The 18402-nt window shown below is 38.9% G+C and overlaps 3 protein-coding genes across 4 annotated transcripts in view; 2 read left to right on the plus strand and 1 right to left on the minus strand.

Moving 5' to 3' along the window:
• Positions 1–9247, plus strand: LOC133653700 (leiomodin-3-like). The gene is made up of 3 exons (XM_062053274.1): positions 1–288; positions 375–1970; positions 7389–9247. Exons 1-3 carry the CDS (start codon positions 1–3, stop codon positions 7434–7436), a joined length of 1932 nt encoding a protein of 643 aa, XP_061909258.1. The 3' UTR covers positions 7437–9247.
• Positions 8026–15355, minus strand: LOC133653702 (PRA1 family protein 3-like). The gene is made up of 3 exons (XM_062053277.1): positions 15039–15355; positions 13379–13596; positions 8026–9174 (listed from the first exon to the last, which is right to left on the minus strand). The coding sequence occupies exons 1-3, from the start codon at positions 15218–15220 to the stop codon at positions 8999–9001; spliced, it is 576 nt and encodes a 191-aa protein (XP_061909261.1). The 5' UTR covers positions 15221–15355; the 3' UTR covers positions 8026–8998.
• uba3 (ubiquitin-like modifier activating enzyme 3) overlaps positions 15327–18402 on the plus strand; it is a 16751-nt gene continuing 13675 nt past the window's right edge. Inside the window, exons 1-2 of one of the 2 annotated variants that reach the window (XM_062053275.1) lie at positions 15327–15653; positions 15757–15837. In XM_062053275.1, coding sequence (XP_061909259.1) covers positions 15634–15653; positions 15757–15837 — 101 coding nt within the window. In that variant the 5' untranslated portion in view covers positions 15327–15633. The remainder of the gene's footprint in view (positions 15654–15756; positions 15838–18402) is intronic. The other variant, XM_062053276.1, reaches the window with a different exon arrangement.

Genomic DNA, 18402 nt, shown 5'->3' on the forward strand with positions numbered 1-18402 from the left:
ATGTCCAACAATCGAGATACAGAGGATCTCAATGAGGAGGACATTGATGAGGATGAACTCCTGGCTATGCTTTCACCCGAGGAGCTTCAAGAGCTCCAGAGTGAAATGGATGTTATCATTGCGCCAGATGAGAGCGTTCCAGTTGGACAGAGGCAGAAGGACCAGACGGAAAAGCCTCCGACTGGAAGTTTTGACCACAGGTCGTTGGTTGGCTACCTTTACTTGGAAAAAGAGTCCACACGTATGCTTGAGGAAGAAAGAGTGCCTGCTACTCTGCTGCCCAGTGAGGTAAGAGAGCAGATTCACACAGATTTAGAAACAATATCATAATGGATCTAGTTCTGATATATGGTCTCATTGCTTGTCTAAATCAGAGAACTTTGGAGAAGGAGGCAGAAGAGAAAGAAAAAGGAAACATTGTGGAAGACGGGCCCGATGAAGTGATTGAGAAGGTAATTGAGGAGAAAGTCGTAGATGGTACTGGAGGAGTAGAAATAATAAAAGAAGTGTTTGAGGAAACTGTTGAAAAGTTCAAAGAGAGCAATGAAACAGACACAGAGATCCATAAGAAAGACGATGAAGTAGAGTTAAAGCCAGCTGTGAACGAGAATAAACATGAAAGTACGGAACCGCGGGCTGACAGGGACACAGAAAAGGAAACAGAAAGCCACAAAGATGCAACAACAGAAGTTAAAGAGGGATGTAAAACGACAGACACTTTGTCTCCCATCAAGCTCCGAGATGATGCAAAGACGAATGAATCCATGGATAAACCCCAGCAGAAAGAAGAGAAAAAAATTAATAAATTGAAAATTTCCAACCTGGCACTGAACAATATCAAAATGACGTCACGGCCTTCCGGAAATGAGACAAACTTGGAGTCGACGCTTGACAAGATCCGCAACAACAACCCATCTGTCACAGAGGTGAACCTCAACAACATAGAAAACATTCCCAAAGAGATGCTCCTGGACTATGTCAACGCCTTGAAGAAGAACAAATATGTGAAAGCTTTCAGCATCGCAAACACTGGTGTCGATGAAAACATTGCGTACAACCTGGCCAACATGCTCCGCGAGAACCGCAGCATCACCACTCTGAACATGGAGTCCAACTTCATAACAGGAAAGGGAATTGTGGCCATCATACGTTGCCTCCAATTTAATGAGACTCTCACTGAACTAAGATTTCACAACCAAAGGCACATGCTGGGTCACCATGCCGAGATGGAGATCTCACGTCTGCTCAAGGCCAACAACACCCTCCTGAAGATGGGGTACCATTTTGAACTGCCAGGGCCAAGGATGGTGGTGACTAATCTCTTGACCAGAAACTTGGACCGCCAAAGGCAGTTGAGAAAGGAGGATCAGAAGCAACAGCAACTTAAAGAGCAGAGGGACGTCATGAAGATGTATGAGAGTAGTCTAAACCTGCCTCCAGGTTTACTGGAGATGCTTGGGTATATACCACCCCTAGAACTCTTGCAGAACCATGGGTTTGTCACAACACCAACACCAACAACAACACCAACACCAAAACCAACACCAAAACCAACACCAAAACCAACACCAAAACCAAAAGAACTGAACACCATCCCTCCTGTGGAAGAAGAGCCGGAGCCCAAGAAGCAGCTCAAACGCAACAGCATTCCCAAACAATCTAGTGCTGAACCCCAAAACCCACTGAGGGATGTCCAGCTAAAAAGAACTCCCAAGAAACGCAACCATTTTCTAGAGTTAGATCGAAGGGATGCCAGCAAATCAGATAGAGAAAGTTTCCAACTGAGGAAGACTCCCAAAGTAAAGAACGCAGGCACCCAAGGGATGTCGGATGAAAAAGCAAACCTGAGCGATGTGATAAAGACGTTGAAACCAGTTTCCCGCAGACGAGTGCCTCCAAAGGTTGATGAAACCCCACGTGATGCACTGCTCAATGAGATCAAGAAGAGTAACGTGGCTTGTCTTAAATCTGTGAGTATACAACTGTGCTTGGTAATTAATGGTCCAAATAAGTCTAGATCAGGGGTCATCAACATTTTCCAGACCAATCGGCCTCAAACTGATGGAAAGATACAGCGGGGACCTTACCTTAACTATGTATCTTGTACACAATGTTTTTTTAAGTAAAACTGGCCTTTAAAGGTTCTTGTTAAATGGTGGTTTCTGAGGTGGAAGGTAGGCTTATCTCTCTTCTGCTTCTGTTTTTTGCCACTTTACAAAACCAAAAAAATTCAGATCCAAACACTTAGACGTACACTAGCTAGGCTTTGGGCCAAACACGAAGCTCTATCAGACGTGCTTCATAATTGGTAAAGCAGAGATAGGGCTGGGTCGTCCTCATTGGAGGGACAGGTGAGTAGACTGATGCCCTTCTTGAAAGACCTCCTTAGCATGGCTAAGTCATGGCTAGTCTCCCATGTGAAAAAGCTGTGCAATTGCGCAAATTTTCAGTTAACACATAGAAGACGCTCACTCTGGGTGGAGCAACCCTCAAATATAGACGTTCCCAGTCGCATCGGGTTTGCCTGTATCTCCCATCGACATAAGTATTTTAGCTCCTGCGCACTTCCAAGGTTGCAATAAGCTCAGGGTCCCGGGGAACGTGAAACATTATATTGCACTTGAAGTTTGGATGCAGTGTATACCGCACATAATACAATTATCAGAGACATTTCCAGAAAGCTTATCAAATCTATTCTAATCGCTTCAATTGAGACACCTGGAGACCTCCATTGAGATGAGGATTAAGGAGCATAACGCCACTTTGAATTAACTATCAAAATTCAACATGCACATTGTTGTCTTGTCTGCTAGAGTGGAAAAGAAGAAGAGTCGACCACAGCAAAAAAGGGGCCAAACGTATCGGTCGTGTTTGGACATAAAGCTGGGAGTAACGGACTTTCACAACGATTTGATGCGGTCTGTAAGACCATCGTTTAACTATGCGACTACAGAAAATACATAGATAATATAGTGTCTATCAACTGATTTCATTCATTCTGTCACAATTATTATCAATTGTGACAGCTGTCAAAGCTCACCCTCAAACATCACGGCAGAATTTTTAACATCACAAATAAAATCAAGGAGGGTTATAACAAGTGAAACCAAGTTTAATCTACAGAATTACACCCAGACGGAAGGAGAGGCTGTTGCATGCACACATTACATCACCATGGCGACACACGACAACCTGACAAGCGCAGCTTGGATTGATACAGCCTTTTCAAATTTAAAGTTTTATCTTCTTCATGGATTTCACAAATCCATGTTGCATTGTTTTTTTTTACGCTGCCAAAAAAAAAAAAACCTTCACGAAAAAGTCTGCATCATAAGAAATGAGCCTGTTTTCATACACGACTTTAAGCACTTATCTAAATTACGCAGAGTGAGCGTGTTCGCAGGTTGAATGGGAAAATACGAAAAAGAGAAACGTGCGTAACTTCAAGAACACTTAAGCGCAAAGTAAAGAATAGGACCCGATGTGTGCATTGCTGACTGAAAGACGTCCTCTACCTTCATAAATTACATAATGCTATTAATAACATTCTTACCAACCCAAAATTTCCTGATCGACTGAGTATTAGAGATTTTTGGCTAGCCAAACATTTGAACGTCAAGGGGTCTATCGCCACACTGTAAACCCCAATAAGTAAGCAGAACTCAAAAAAAGTGAGGCAATAAGTTGCCACATATTTTTTGAGTTGATAAACTCAAATATTTGAGTATATCTGATCGTAAATATTTGGAGTTTATGTTAAATGTGCTTTTACATTATAATTGAATTAAACTTACCAATTAAGCAGACTCAAAAATGTTCCTCCTCATGTCTGCTGCCTGAAGAGGAAGTGCACGCAAATGCTACAAAATAAAAGCACTTCCTCTGTGTGTGTGTGTGTAATAATTTATATATACATATACACACAGAGTATAATAACAATACTAATCTATAATGCAGTTGATTCATTATTAATGTATTATTGATTTGATTTATTGATTTTTTCTTTCAAAGTAAGACACAATTATGTTTAATCCACTGAGTTTTAAGTAACTGTGAGTTAATTATTTTAAGTAGCAGTTACATAATCTGCAAAAAAGTTAATATTCATTAAAAAATAACACGTTCAATAAACTTAAAAAGAAGGAAAATGTTACTCACACTCAACATTTTTAAGTAAGTACAACTTTTAACAACTTTTTAAGTTTACACTACTTATTTTAATTAATTATTTTGAGCATTCGGGTTTACAGTGCATTAATTTAGGGGTCACACAGGGCCTGCTGGTTTCCTCCAGGTTGCCTCTCATTGTACAGTCTTCCGACTGTACAATGAACGTGCTGTCAGTAGGAAAATTACAGTACCTATCACTTTTTTACTTAACTTTACTATTCAATGAAAGGCATTTCTCGTAACATTTCTGTATTATTATAATCTCAGTAAGGTGAGTTACAAAGCGTTTTAACCTTGTTATACCCGTTATAATCTCAGTAAGGTGAGTTACAAAGCGTTTTAACCTTGTTATACCCGTTATAATCTCAGTAAGGTGAGTTACAAAGCGTTTTAACCTTGTAATACCCGTTATAATCTCAGTAAGGTGAGTTACAAAGCGTTTTAACCTTGTTATACCCGTTATAATCTCAGTAAGGTGAGTTACAAAGCATTTTAACCTTGTTATACCCGTTATAATCTCAGTAAAGTGAGTTACAAAGCGTTTTAACCTTGTTATACCCGTTATAATCTCAGTAAAGTGAGTTGCAAAGCGTTTTAACCTTGTTATACCTGTTATAATCTCAGTAATGTGAGTTAAAAAGCATTTTAACCTCATGGTGACCAGTCTTTGTCTTTTCTCCAGACATTTCCCCTTTTTGCAGCACACAAAAAGCATCTCGTTGCCATTTTTTCATGATTCCAGAAACTCAGTCGGTACATACTGTACTAATACTCCTTTTTTGACTTGGGTTTCTCTTTAAAAACTAACATTCCTGCAGTGTTATTGGCATATCTAAACCAGTGGTTCTTAACCTGGGTTTGATCGAACCCTAGGGGTTCGGTGAGTCGGCTTCAGGGGTTCGGCGGAGCCTCCGCCGCGGAGGTGAAGACACACCCGACTCATTGTGTAAATAAAAACTTCTCCCTATCGGCGTAAAATGGATACCCTCAAACAATGTTCCCTCTAATTTTCCATATGCGTGAGCAAACGCAAAAACTCCTTGAGCATTCAGTGGAGCACACCTGTCCCAAACCTGACTAAATAACAAATTCAATGTTTTATTATTATAATCAAATGACAGCTGTCATTTCCATGAGATTATTTTATAATATAATTGTTTTGGCCCACTTACAATGACAATAACAAAAAATATTGTTTTTCATGAGCTGTGTACTAGTATTGTATGTCTGGGTGGAAAACGAAGAAAAGGAACAGACTTTGCTGTGAAAATAAATACATTATTTTATTTGATCATTTATCATTTAAAATGACATGAGAGTGGCACTTGCCAAGGTGAAGCCCCGCATATCTGAACTGGTCTCTCAAAGGCAACAGCAGAAGTCACACTGATTTGCAGGTGTGTAATTTGTTGTGAGTTCATGCACTGTGTGGGTTTTGTTCTTTGAACAAAGTGATGTTCATGCATGGTTCATTTTGTGCACCAGTAGAAAAACATAACTTTGCCTTGAATTTGAAAATGTTTTTATTTTTATTTTTCACTGAATAACGGTTCGGTGAAGGCGCATATGAAACTGGTGGGGTTCGGTACCTCCAACAAGGTTAAGAACCACTGATCTAAGCAGTCATTAGACAATATTTGTTATTTGGTCAGATGTTGAATAGTAAATGAGTTGTTTTATTAATCTCTAAAGCAATAAAACATTTATTTTGTGGAAAATTAGAATAGAAGTACAAAGTATCACTGTAGTCTGTTAATTTCAATCAATCAATCAATCAATGTTTATTTATATAGCCCTAAATCACAGGTGTCTCAAAGGGCTGTACAAGCCACAACGACATCCTCGGTACAGAGCCCACATACGGGCAAGGAAAAACTCACCCCAGTGGGACGTCGGTGAATGACTATGAGAAACCTTGGAGAGGACCGCATATGTGGGTAACCCCCCCCCCCCCTCTAGGGGAGACCGAAAGCAATGGATGTCGAGTGGGTCTGACATACATTTTTGCCATTGTTGTGTTGTTAAAGGCCATCGGTAGCATCCGGAAAGTATTCACTATTTCCACATTTTATTATCTAAGAGCCTTATTCCAAAATGGAATAAATTCATTTTGTTCTCAAAACTCTACAGACAATAACTCGTAATATGAAAAGTTTGTATTTTTATTTTGCAAATTTATCACAAATAAAAGAAAATAAAAAATCAAATGTCCATACGTATTCACAGCATTTGCACAATACTTTGTCGATGCACCTTTGGCATCGTATTTAAGTTAAAGTTAAAGTAACAATGATTGTCACACACACACGAGGTGTGGCGAAATTATTCTCTGCATCACCCTTGATCACCCCCTGGGAGGTGAGGGGAGCAGTGAGCAGCAGCAGTGGCCACACCCGGGAATCATTTTTGGTGATTTAACCCCCAATTCCAACCCTTGATGCTGAGTGTCAAGCAGGGAGGTAATGGGTCCCATTTTTTTAATAGTCTTTGGTATGACTCGGCCGGGGTTTGAACTCACAACCTACTGATCTCAGGGCGGACACTCGAACAGACTTGAGGCTGTAATTGCTGCCAAAGATGCATCAACAAAGTAAATGCTGTGAATACTGTACTCCATCCATCCATCCATTTTCTACCGCTTGTCCTTTTCGGAGTCGCGGGGGGTACTGGAGTCTATCTCTGCTGCATTCGGGCGGAAGGCGGGGTACAACCTGGACAAGTCACCACCACTGTACTCATGTACAAATTTTTTTTTTAAATCTTTAATACATTTGCAACATTTGAAAAAAATATTAAAATACACTTTTCACATTGTCATTATGGGGTATTTTCTGTACAAGTTTGAAGACAAAAATACATTTATACCATTTTGGAATAACAAAATGTGGAACAAGTGAATTGCTGTGAATACTTTCCGGGTGCACGGTATGCTAAAGTTGTATTGATGAAAGTTACTCAGAAGTAATGCAGACAGAAATGATGTAACTAGTAATGTAAAACATACTACATTTGGAAAGTACAGTAGCCAACATTGGGCAAAGAGCACAAGACACATTTCAAGTGCAGCATAGCATTAAAGTTAAAAGCGTTAAATTAAAACCATCTTGATATTAACTGAAACTAAGGAATCTATTTTTGTTGTCATGCGAGTGCCTTTCAAAGTGTGTGTAGTAAACACCAAATGAATGTTGATACATACATTTCTTTGTTATTTGCAGGTGCCGCTCCCTAAAGCCTTGGAATCAAGTGAAACAAGTCTCTTCTGAGCCTGTGATTTGATCATCTTGCATGTTTGTACTGTACTTCAACATACTGCTTTGGAAATGAACTGTACACACAGTGATAGGGAACCACATGTTGATCACCCATTCAACGTATGGTTGTCGTTCCACTGCGGTGTTTGACTAAGCACACAATGTTGGATGTTTTGGATGAAAATGCATCACGGCCCCTGTTATCTGTGCTTCTAAAGAAGAGTATGTGTATTTTAGAGTGCTTTATGCTTATTTTCCACACCTTTTGCTACAGTAAGCTTGAGAGTATTATTATATTTTGTCACCTTCTTAAACTAATGGTGTAAGTCAAAAAGATTACTTCAGCCCTTATTATAAGGTAATGATTTGTCTTAAGTTTGCAATTACAAAACAATTCCACATTGGACTGTAAATAAATTTGACATATCTCTAAACAAAAATTGCACCCTATGGTTAAAAGGCTGCATACAATTCTGGAGTGAATCTTTTGTAAATCCCCTATTATTGAATAAAAAATGATGTTATGTGATCAAACAAGACTGCCATACAACTGTTAACACCAACACAACTACGATATGTACATAAGAAAAAGAACACAGCATGAATTTAGTCAACTTTATTAATAGCTTTGGATACACCGCGATTGGTGACTGAAAACGTCCCATAAAACATAAGAGGACATAAAACATATGATAGCATCCGTCGAGTCCACATCTCTGAACTGCCTTCATGCACAAATTGTGTCGCTGTGCAAGTAAGAAAAGTTTAAGGGAACATCATCTTAAATGTCGTCAGTTAAAAAAAGAACAGATAGAGCGATGTGTCTTTTCCAGATACAGGTTGGTTGATACAGATATTGACAAAACAAAAGAGGATATTTCTGTTAAATTCATAATTTTGTCCATCCCTCAAGTCGTAACAAATATAATACACACTATCAAACTTATACATATTATGGTAGGATAAAGCGAAAAGTGCCATTCCTTTTCAATTGCATAGCAGCGATCAAAGGCGATGTGCTCAGGCTCGCCTGTGCTTTCAGCACATGGTCACACTGTGTGAACATTTATTCTATTTATATTCCGGATTATAGTGAGAACACATGTCCACCAGAAGCACACTGGTATTGGATCAGTTTTCATATGGTTTCTGGAGTGACAAGATTGAAGTTTTGCTGTTAAGAAAAGCTGTGGATTATACTTATTTTTTTTTACATGGTTCAGAAATAAAAGCTTGATGCATAATGAGAAAGAGCAAGGTAAAGGCATCGGATTTATTTTCAACAAAACACACGTTAGCCTAATAATTGCATTGGAGATGCTTTAGATATTCAACAAAGTGCAATGTCAGCAGGGGTGTAATGAATGTGGGGACTTTTAAACACGGTCAACATGGGAATGCTGAGTGTTCATGCTAAATAGCTTTGGTGCTTTTTGTCTTTCAATTGTTATTTATACAAAGCACCTGTTCTAGGGAGTGTGTTTATATAAAGGTAGGACATCTACGCTCTCTAGTCTTAGGGTGAATGACATTGAAGACGTAACATATGTGATGTCGGAACAGACTTCTTCTTGCTAATCTTTCAGTTTGCTCTCAATGAAATCCTGAATCTTGTTAACTTTTTCCTCCTGCTGATCTAGCAGATTCATGATGAGGCCCATAGGACTCTTCTTCAACCCGGCGCCTTCCATGGTGTTCTCCAGTCGGTTCTTCATGTTGCGCAGTCTCAGGGAGGCGTGGATGAGGACGACTTCACAGCAACACCGGGAAATAACATATTTTACAGTATATTTAGATCACTGGAAATAAAATGTGACACTGAGAGAGACAAACAGATGCAGGTGTTGGTCTATGAGGCAGATACTGAAAGCATGACATCAGTCGATAAATGGGGTTGTGTCTACATCAACAAACCATAGTGATCTGTAAACACAGGCGGCAGCGGGCTGGCCCCCGGGAAAGTGACCACGCTGCCTCCGCCGCCATGCTAAAGCTTTTGTTGCAACATTCAAAAGTCACCTACAACTGTCTGAAAACATGTGCAAGTGTTACTGTATGTGCTGTTCTCACTGAGCAGTGAGTCACTCGGAGAGTTTGGAAACTTGTTTAGCCACAAGAAAACCTCAGTTATGCTTCCATGCGTGACTCATCGCACCCTTCAATGATAAGTCAGAATTAGCAAACTCCACTTGACAAAGACAAATACTATGTGAAAGTAATTACAAACAATAGACTTGGACTGTACTTTTTTCAATGAACGTCATGGCTACACTAGGGATGTCCCAATCAGGGTTTTTATGCTGCTGATTCCGATCATCCAATTAGGGCTGGGCGATATGGACGAAAAAGTATATCTTGATATATTTTTACTTAAACTCGATATTTGATATAAAGATATTCATTTTTGAGCGAGATTCACTGAAATTTAACTGAATGACAACTGTACTGTAAACACTTTTATTAACCAGTTAGTCAAGATGGGTATTAACAGCACAGAAAAAAAAATGTTTAAGTAGCACAGAATTACATAACATAAATAAAATGATCTATCGATGATCTTCCTCACTTCGGCATACATTTTTGGCAGCATTTCTCGTGTGAAATATGCCCGGCCTGGCAACTGGAGAACAGTTTTGATATGGGCTTACATGGTAAACAAGTCAAATGAATGTTTTATCCAGACGCATACATTTGTCCAAATGTAGCCAAGTACACGCATTGTGCGTTTCCTGGACGTCGTCTACACCGCTAAAAGAAAAATCTAAAGAAGATAATCCCTCTGCCATCTTCCACTAGTTTTTTTAATATATAAATCGCCCGCTTGAATATTCCCTCTTCTCTTCGACAACTTTGATTGTTGTAATTTCCCTTCCTGATTCCATGACCAGCCCTAACTTGCCTCTGATTGGCCTAATCTCAACCAATCGTGACTCTTCATAGTAAACAACCAACCAATCATGGAAGTTTCTATACGTGCAAGCACGTCTTGGAAGGAGGAAGGGGAGGGGTTTAATAACCCATAAACTATTAAATAGTTTACGGGTTATTATATCTTGTTTAAAAATATATCGATATATCTTGCAAACTCGATATATCGCCCAGCCCTACATCCAATCATATGTGTTAACTGTAAATTATTCAAATTATGTACGCAGAGTGGTCCATCCATCCATCCATTTTCTACCGCTTATCCCTTTCGGGGTCGTGGGGGGTGTTGGAGCCTATCTCAGCTACAATCGGGCGGAAGGTGGGGTACACCCTGGACAAGTCGCCACCTCCTCGCAGGGCCAACACAGATAGACAGACAACATTCACACTCACATTAACACACTAAGGCCAATTTTTTAGTGTTGCCAATCAACCTATCCCCAGGTGCATGTCTTTGGAGGTGGGAGGAAGCCGGAGTACCCGGAGGGAAGCCACGTAGTCACGGGGAGATAAACTCCACACAGAAAGATCCCGAGCGCAGGATCGAACCCAGGACCTTTGTATTGTGAGGCAGACGCAGTGGTATTAACATTTTAACAATATCTACACAATTTTTGAACTAATTCCTTATTCTCTTTTATTACATGCAATTGTTTGATTAAAACAAAGTCTACAGTACACAATAACTAAACAAAAACTACTAACTACTATTTATTTAAATACTCATGGTTTTGCCTTCAAAGTCCTTCTGTGTCAAGGGAATCACAGTCTGAGTTTGTAAACATTAACAAAAAAAAGATTTAGAGAAAATACAAATATTGTCTTAATCACTCTAGTATCGATCATATACTGGTATTTCCCTTGGTATCGACACCACCAATTTATGGATCAATCCACCCTCCTCTGACGTGTCGTGTATTGACTGTGACAATGCTGACACACCAACAGTTGCTGTTATAGTATCCTCTCTTTGAGTCTTATTTTGTTCATTTACTAATAATAACTGCTTACTTTCTGTTGCAAAGCGATTCCATCGCCACTTTTTAAAGTTTACTAAGCACTTATTTCTTGGTGGTTAGCTTATCTATTATCATGCCTGCGCTTGGCTTGCTCTCGGTATGTAACATGTTTAGCCTTGTCATCCAGTGATGTTGCTACATGATAATGATACTTTAAATACAGGAAATGCAGTTTATTTGCCATATTGAAGGTGATTATTATTAGCTTAAAGGAGAACGACACTTTTTTTTGGAATTCTGCCTATCGTTCACAATTCTTATGAGAGACCAGAAGACAAAAGGTGTTTTTTTTGCATTCTAACAAGTAAAAATCAGCTTGTTTTAGGTGGCTAGCAATGCAGCTACTGAGAGCAATCAATTTTACCTCTAAACAAATTTAAAAATGCTTTTAAAAACCGCTAACAATACTTAATTGACATTTGTAACCTGTATAATAACCAAGCTGTAACGACATTGTTATTTTAAAAGCGAACACTGAGCATTTTCCAACCTAGTAACACATCGGCATGCTTTGATATTAGCCGTAAAAGCTAACTATCGCGTTTTAGTTTGTAACGCACAACACAAAGCATTAGGACACCAATTTGTACTGACTGAAAAACATGTACAATCATATTACAGTATTTGTAAAGTATTAGCCCACGTTTCATGTTTTGTTTGTACACAGCTAGTTCGATAGTATATGTACTGTAGTTGTAATAACTCGCACGACGTGCTGTATGTATCATGATCAATATTAAAGTGACTCCCTCGATGGACAGTTGTGCGTTTGGTCTAACTGGGCGGGAACATTTTTTCCGGTTTATTTAGGGTAAGTACTCCATTTATGTCGAAAAAGCTTGGCTCTAAGTTCAACATTTACTGCGTCAACGTCACCCGACCTCACTCTGTTGGCTTCAGTCTACTCCAACGTTTAACCCTTCCTTCGAGCTCGCTTCTAGAAGCAGTAGTTCATCCTCCGTATATTCAGCTGAAAAAAGATAAGGTTGTAAATCCTCATTTGTCCAAAAATAGTCGTCTTCGCTGTCTGTTACCAAGTTTGCCATGTTTAAAAAACTCTTGCGTTTGTTTCCGAAAGTAAGAACACACATTTGTTGCCGGAAGTCCGAGGTGCGCTGCTATGGAAACGGAAATCAATGCCCGGAGGAAATCAGTTCTAGCAAGGCTTAAAATTATCAAAATATGGTAAATATTGAACATAATACATATTGTTATCATTCTGTGTGGAGTTTGCATGTTCTACCCGTGACTGCGTGGGTTGATTGGCAACACTAAATTGGCCCTAGTGTGTGAATGTGAATGTTGTCTGTCTATCTGTGTTGGCCCTGTGATGAGGTGGCGACTTGTCCAGGGTGTACCCCGCCTTCCGCCCGATTGCAGCTGAGATAGGCTCCAGCACCCCCCGCGACCCAAAAAGGGACAAGCGGTAGAAAATGGATGGATGGATGAACGAGTCTGTTACTACATTATATATAGACTTGCAGTGTGTACATAAAATGTTGATGGAGGGTTTTAAAGTTGTTTTAGAAGGCTATGAAGGCTACAACGGTGACTTCCATTAGCCGCATCTTGCAAACATTTTTTTTAACCAGCCGGGGATTGTTAATTGCAGCATTTTATAGCCCTTTTGTCACCATATCATTAGCACCTAACTGCTGAAGTACTGTATTCTGTTCCTCACACACCCAAAAGTTAAGAGTTTCACAAAATATCCATTCATCCATTTTATACGGATTTTCCCTCCCGGGTTTGCTGGGGTGGCTGGAGCCTATCCCAGCTGCATTCGGGCAGAAGGCGGGTTACACCCTGGACAAGTCGCCACCTCATTACATGGCCAACACAGACAGACAGCATTCACACTCACATTCACACACTAGGGTCAACATTGTAGCATAAATAAACTGACTGAAATACATTTCACTTACTAGGGCACAGAATTTATATACGGTAACAAAGACTGTCAAAGTGGAACAAAAAAACGCTACAAAACTTCATGTTCAGACTTACGCAGTAAAGGGAAGGTGATTCCAAAGATGAAGACCATGACGCCGCCGCACAGCGACAGCACGAAGTAACTGGCGACCATGACACACATGACAAACAAAGTGGGGTTCTTCCTTTTGAAGTTCTTGATCATTGCTTGATTCTCCCCAGCCCACACTGAACCCATGAACACCAGGATCACCACAGTTCCTCCCAGGAACAAGCCGAAAGGGTTCAGAAATCTGCAAAGAACAACAAGAAATTATATTTTAGGTGTCTACCATATCATTTTATTGGAAAAACACAATCTGATTAATTAGATGCACACTCCAAATCTACTCTTCATTAGGTCAGGATTATTAAAACTAAAATACATTGTAGAATTGCATACTCTATTAGTGATGTTCAAAGCAAGAAATAAAGTTCTTCCGAATGACTTACAAAAAGTTATTCGTGTTCACATCTGAAGATGAGAATCACAGAAGGCCGTATGACTTTAAACATCCAAGAGCGCGAACAAACTTGAAACAAATATGCTTGTCTGTTGCTGTTGTGAAAGCATGGACTTCTTTAAAGAAAGACTGAAAAAGTTGCAAGAATATTTTTGAATTTAAAAAGAGTTAAACAAAAAAAGACAACTGGCATTATATCAAACTGATTTTTGATTTTGATTGGATGTGTCATTGTGAAAATGCTTTAACGAAAATTAAAAAGTATGTTGGAGTTCGGGTGCTGGTTGGAGGGAACAGTGATAAAGTCATCTAAAATAATTTGTGTTAAAAAAGGGGGCAGATAAATATAAGAATATTAGGTAACACTTTAGTATGGGTAACATATTCACCATTAATTAGTTGCTTATTAAAGTAACAAAGACTTAATTTAGAGTTATTTGGACACTAGGGGAACATATAAGGGTTAGGGTTACTAATAAGCAATAATTCTGAGGTTATTGAGGGAATGCTCTTAGTTAATGGCTTACTGGTTGTATAATAAGGCCATGCAGAATAAAGCATTAATAAGTACTTAATAATGACTAATTAAGAGCCAACATGTTACTAATTTGCATGTTAATAAGAAACTAATTCATGGTAAATATGTGTCCCCCATACTAAAGTGTTACCGAATATTATTCTTCCATATGCTCCTTTCTGATCATGGATATGTATAAGAAACAAAAAAAACAATGAAAGTGTGAATTGTATGTGGCTTGTATATATGCATTTTCATGAAAGGAATAACAAAAAATGATGATGATTAACATCCTGTTTTTAAAAAAAAAATAAAATCAATGGGGGGGGGGGTCATTTAAAAATGATGTTAATGTGCCCCCTAGTGGCTTTGGCTACACTTACTACACAATCAGAATCTAAAATAATAATACAAATATAATAAATGATGGCAGAGCTCGACTCGTCCTTCTACAAACAATTAGGCTGTCGCATTGAACAATTGAGCTACATGACAGTTAGTGTATATTCTGAGTCAGTGTGGAAGTTTGACTCCCTGCATGCTAGCATGCATATAATAACAGCACACACACGAAAAATACATTTACTGTAGTTTTAATTCACTACAATATGAGACATGGGTAGTTAACTGCTGGCACAATAGCCGCTGCAAGAATAGAAAGTGAGTCACGATGGGTGTGGATGGAAAGTATGCAGTGCTAGACAGGAGTACTAACCCAACGATGAGGAACACCACCAAGGCCACGGCGAAGTAGTTCGTCTGATAGTACATTAAATTGCTGATTATCCTGTTGTTCCACTTCGAAACGTCCCCAAACTCTGGTTTGGCGAAGCGTTCCATTCCGGGGAAGAAATCCCCCCACGGTCTGAGTGGCGCTAGCTCCATATTGGCCGCCATGACTTCAATGCGTAGCTGAGCACCGACACAGCACACGCGTCACCCTGCTCGCCTGCTGCTATGTTGCTGTGTGACAGATCAGCTGATCACGCCCAGACTACTCTCGCGAGACTTCACGCAGCTCGTCGTGAAGTTTCCTGCTGCGTTGCAGACGAGATCTCCCAGCGAGAGTCTAAAACTACAATTTACAATGTCAAACGTCTCAATGTTTCGGTGTAAAAAGATGTACATCGCAGTCGACGTTTCATATGAATGGTATTAAGTTAACGGTAACGACGGTATAATCGCGCGTTATTGTGAAAACAGAACAAAGCTTTTCCTGGTTGCGTTTCCCTGAAGCTGCGCACAAGCCGCGCAGCTTCCACGCTCGCGGGCTTCCGCCGTCATATTCGAGGACATGGGACCGTGAAAGTATGGCGGATGCCGAGGAGCCGTAAGTCTCAATGGACGAAAAATGCTATTTAATCGTAGTTAAACCTCTCACGGTTTGACCTTAACGCGGCATGCTTTAAATCTATACGCATTTTTTCTTCCAGGGAGAAGAAAAGAAGGCGAATAGAGGACCTGACTGAGAAGTTAGTGACGAAAGCTAATGAAAGGTCTCTGCCCGGCAGCAGGTTTGCATTTCCGCAGTGATCCGCCGCTGCTGCCGGGCAAGGAGACATTAAAATTAATGTTTTTTTTTTTTTTTTAGCAAGACCCTGCCTAAATAAGCCCGTTTTACTGTTAATTTTTGTAAACACAGTTTCCAGACTATGCTCTTACAAACCAGTTTTTGATTGACAAACCCAATAATAACCGGTTACACCCACTGGCCACATTATTAGGTACAAAAATAGAAATCCTAGAAGTAATACTGTTCTGTATGTGTGATATGTTTAGGCAGCCACATTATTTTGGAGAACTGAATATGACTGGATGAAAATTCATGATTTTTAGCTAGACCCTGCCTAAAAAAGACCGTTTTACTGTTAATTTTTAAACACAGTTTCCAGACTATGCTCTTACAAACCAATTTTTGATTGACAAACCCAATAATAACCAGTTACACCCACTGGCCACATTATTAGGTACAAAAATAGAAATCCTAGAAGTAATACTGTTCTGTATGTGTGTTATGTTTAGGCAGCCACATTATTTTGGAGAAGTGAATATGACTGGATGAAAATTCATGATTTTTAGCAAGACCCTGCCTAAAAAAGACCGTTTTACTGTTAAATTTTAAACACAGTTTCCAGACTATGCTCTTACAAACCAGTTTTTGATTGACAAACCCAATAATAACCAGTTACACCCACTGGCCACATTATTAGGTACAAAAATAGAAATCCTAGAAGTAATACTGTTCTGTATGTGTGATATGTTTAGGCAGCCACATTATTTTGGAGAACTGAATATGACTGGATGAAAATTCATGATTTTTAGCTAGACCCTGCCTAAAAAAGACCGTTTTACTGTTAATTTTTAAACACAGTTTCCAGACTATGCTCTTACAAACCAATTTTTGATTGACAAACCCAATAATAACCAGTTACACCCACTGGCCACATTATTAGGTACAAAAATAGAAATCCTAGAAGTAATACTGTTCTGTATGTGTGTTATGTTTAGGCAGCCACATTATTTTGGAGAAGTGAATATGACTGGATGCAAATTCATGATTTTTAGCAAGACCCTGCCTAAAAAAGACCGTTTTACTGTTAAATTTTAAACACAGTTTCCAGACTATGCTCTTACAAACCAATTTTTGATTGACAAACCCAATAATAACCAGTTACACCCACTGGCCACATTATTAGGTACAAAAATAGAAATCCTAGAAGTAATACTGTTCTGTATGTGTGATATGTTTAGGCAGCCACATTATTTTGGAGAACTGAATATGACTGGATGAAAATTCATGATTTTTAGCTAGACCCTGCCTAAAAAAGACCGTTTTACTGTTAATTTTTAAACACAGTTTCCAGACTATGCTCTTACAAACCAATTTTTGATTGACAAACCCAATAATAACCAGTTACACCCACTGGCCACATTATTAGGTACAAAAATAGAAATCCTAGAAGTAATACTGTTCTGTATGTGTGTTATGTTTAGGCAGCCACATTATTTTGGAGAAGTGAATATGACTGGATGCAAATTCATGATTTTTAGCAAGACCCTGCCTAAAAAAGACCGTTTTACTGTTAAATTTTAAACACAGTTTCCAGACTATGCTCTTACAAACCAATTTTTGATTGACAAACCCAATAATAACCAGTTACACCCACTGGCCACATTATTAGGTACAAAAATAGAAATCCTAGAAGTAATACTGTTCTGTATGTGTGTTATGTTTAGGCAGCCACATTATTTTGGAGAACTGAATATGACTGGATGAAAATTCATGATTTTTAGCAAGACCCTGCCTAAAAAAGACCGTTTTACTGTTAATTTTTAAACACAGTTTCCAGACTATGCTCTTACAAACCAATTTTTGATTGACAAACCCAATAATAACCAGTTACACCCACTGGCCACATTATTAGGTACAAAAATAGAAATCCTAGAAGTAATACTGTTCTGTATGTGTGTTATGTTTAGGCAGCCACATTATTTTGGAGAACTGAATATGACTAGATGAAAATTCATGATTTTTAGCAAGACCCTGCCTAAAAAAGACTGTTTTACTGTTAAATTTTAAACACAGTTTCCAGACTATGCTCTTACAAACCAATTTTTGATTGACAAACCCAATAATAACCAGTTACACCCACTGGCCACATTATTAGGTACAAAAATAGAAATCCTAGAAGTAATACTGTTCTGTATGTGTGTTATGTTTAGGCAGCCACATTATTTTGGAGAACTGCATATGACTGGATGAAAATTCATGATTTTTAGCAAGACCCTGCCTAAAAAAGACCGTTTTACTGTTAATTTTTAAACACAGTTTCCAGACTATGCTCTTACAAACCAATTTTTGATTGACAAACCCAATAATAACCAGTTACACCCACTGGCCACATTATTAGGTACAAAAATAGAAATCCTACAAGTAATACTGTTCTGTATGTGTGTTATATCTAGGCAGCCACATTATTTTGGAGAACTGAATATGACTGGATGATAATTCATGACTTTTAGCAAGACCCTGCCTAAAAAAGACAGTTTTACTGTTAATTTTTAAACACAGTTTCCAG

Source organism: Entelurus aequoreus, linkage group LG07 (assembly GCF_033978785.1).
Source record: "Entelurus aequoreus isolate RoL-2023_Sb linkage group LG07, RoL_Eaeq_v1.1, whole genome shotgun sequence".
Taxonomy (NCBI): Eukaryota; Metazoa; Chordata; class Actinopteri; order Syngnathiformes; family Syngnathidae; genus Entelurus; species Entelurus aequoreus.

Coding starts and splice junctions, on each gene's coding strand:
- LOC133653700 (XM_062053274.1), top strand. CDS start 1: ATGTCCAACAATCGAGATACAGAGGATCTCAATGAGGAGGACATTGAT. Junction 289..374: donor CTACTCTGCTGCCCAGTGAG/GTAAGAGAGCAG, acceptor TGTCTAAATCAG/AGAACTTTGGAGAAGGAGGC. Junction 1,971..7,388: donor ACGTGGCTTGTCTTAAATCT/GTGAGTATACAA, acceptor TGTTATTTGCAG/GTGCCGCTCCCTAAAGCCTT.
- LOC133653702 (XM_062053277.1), bottom strand. CDS start 15,220: ATGGCGGCCAATATGGAGCTAGCGCCACTCAGACCGTGGGGGGATTTC. Junction 13,597..15,038: donor GTGGTGTTCCTCATCGTTGG/GTTAGTACTCCT, acceptor TGTTCTTTGCAG/ATTTCTGAACCCTTTCGGCT. Junction 9,175..13,378: donor AATCACCTTCCCTTTACTGC/GTAAGTCTGAAC, acceptor GTTGCTGTGAAG/TCGTCCTCATCCACGCCTCC.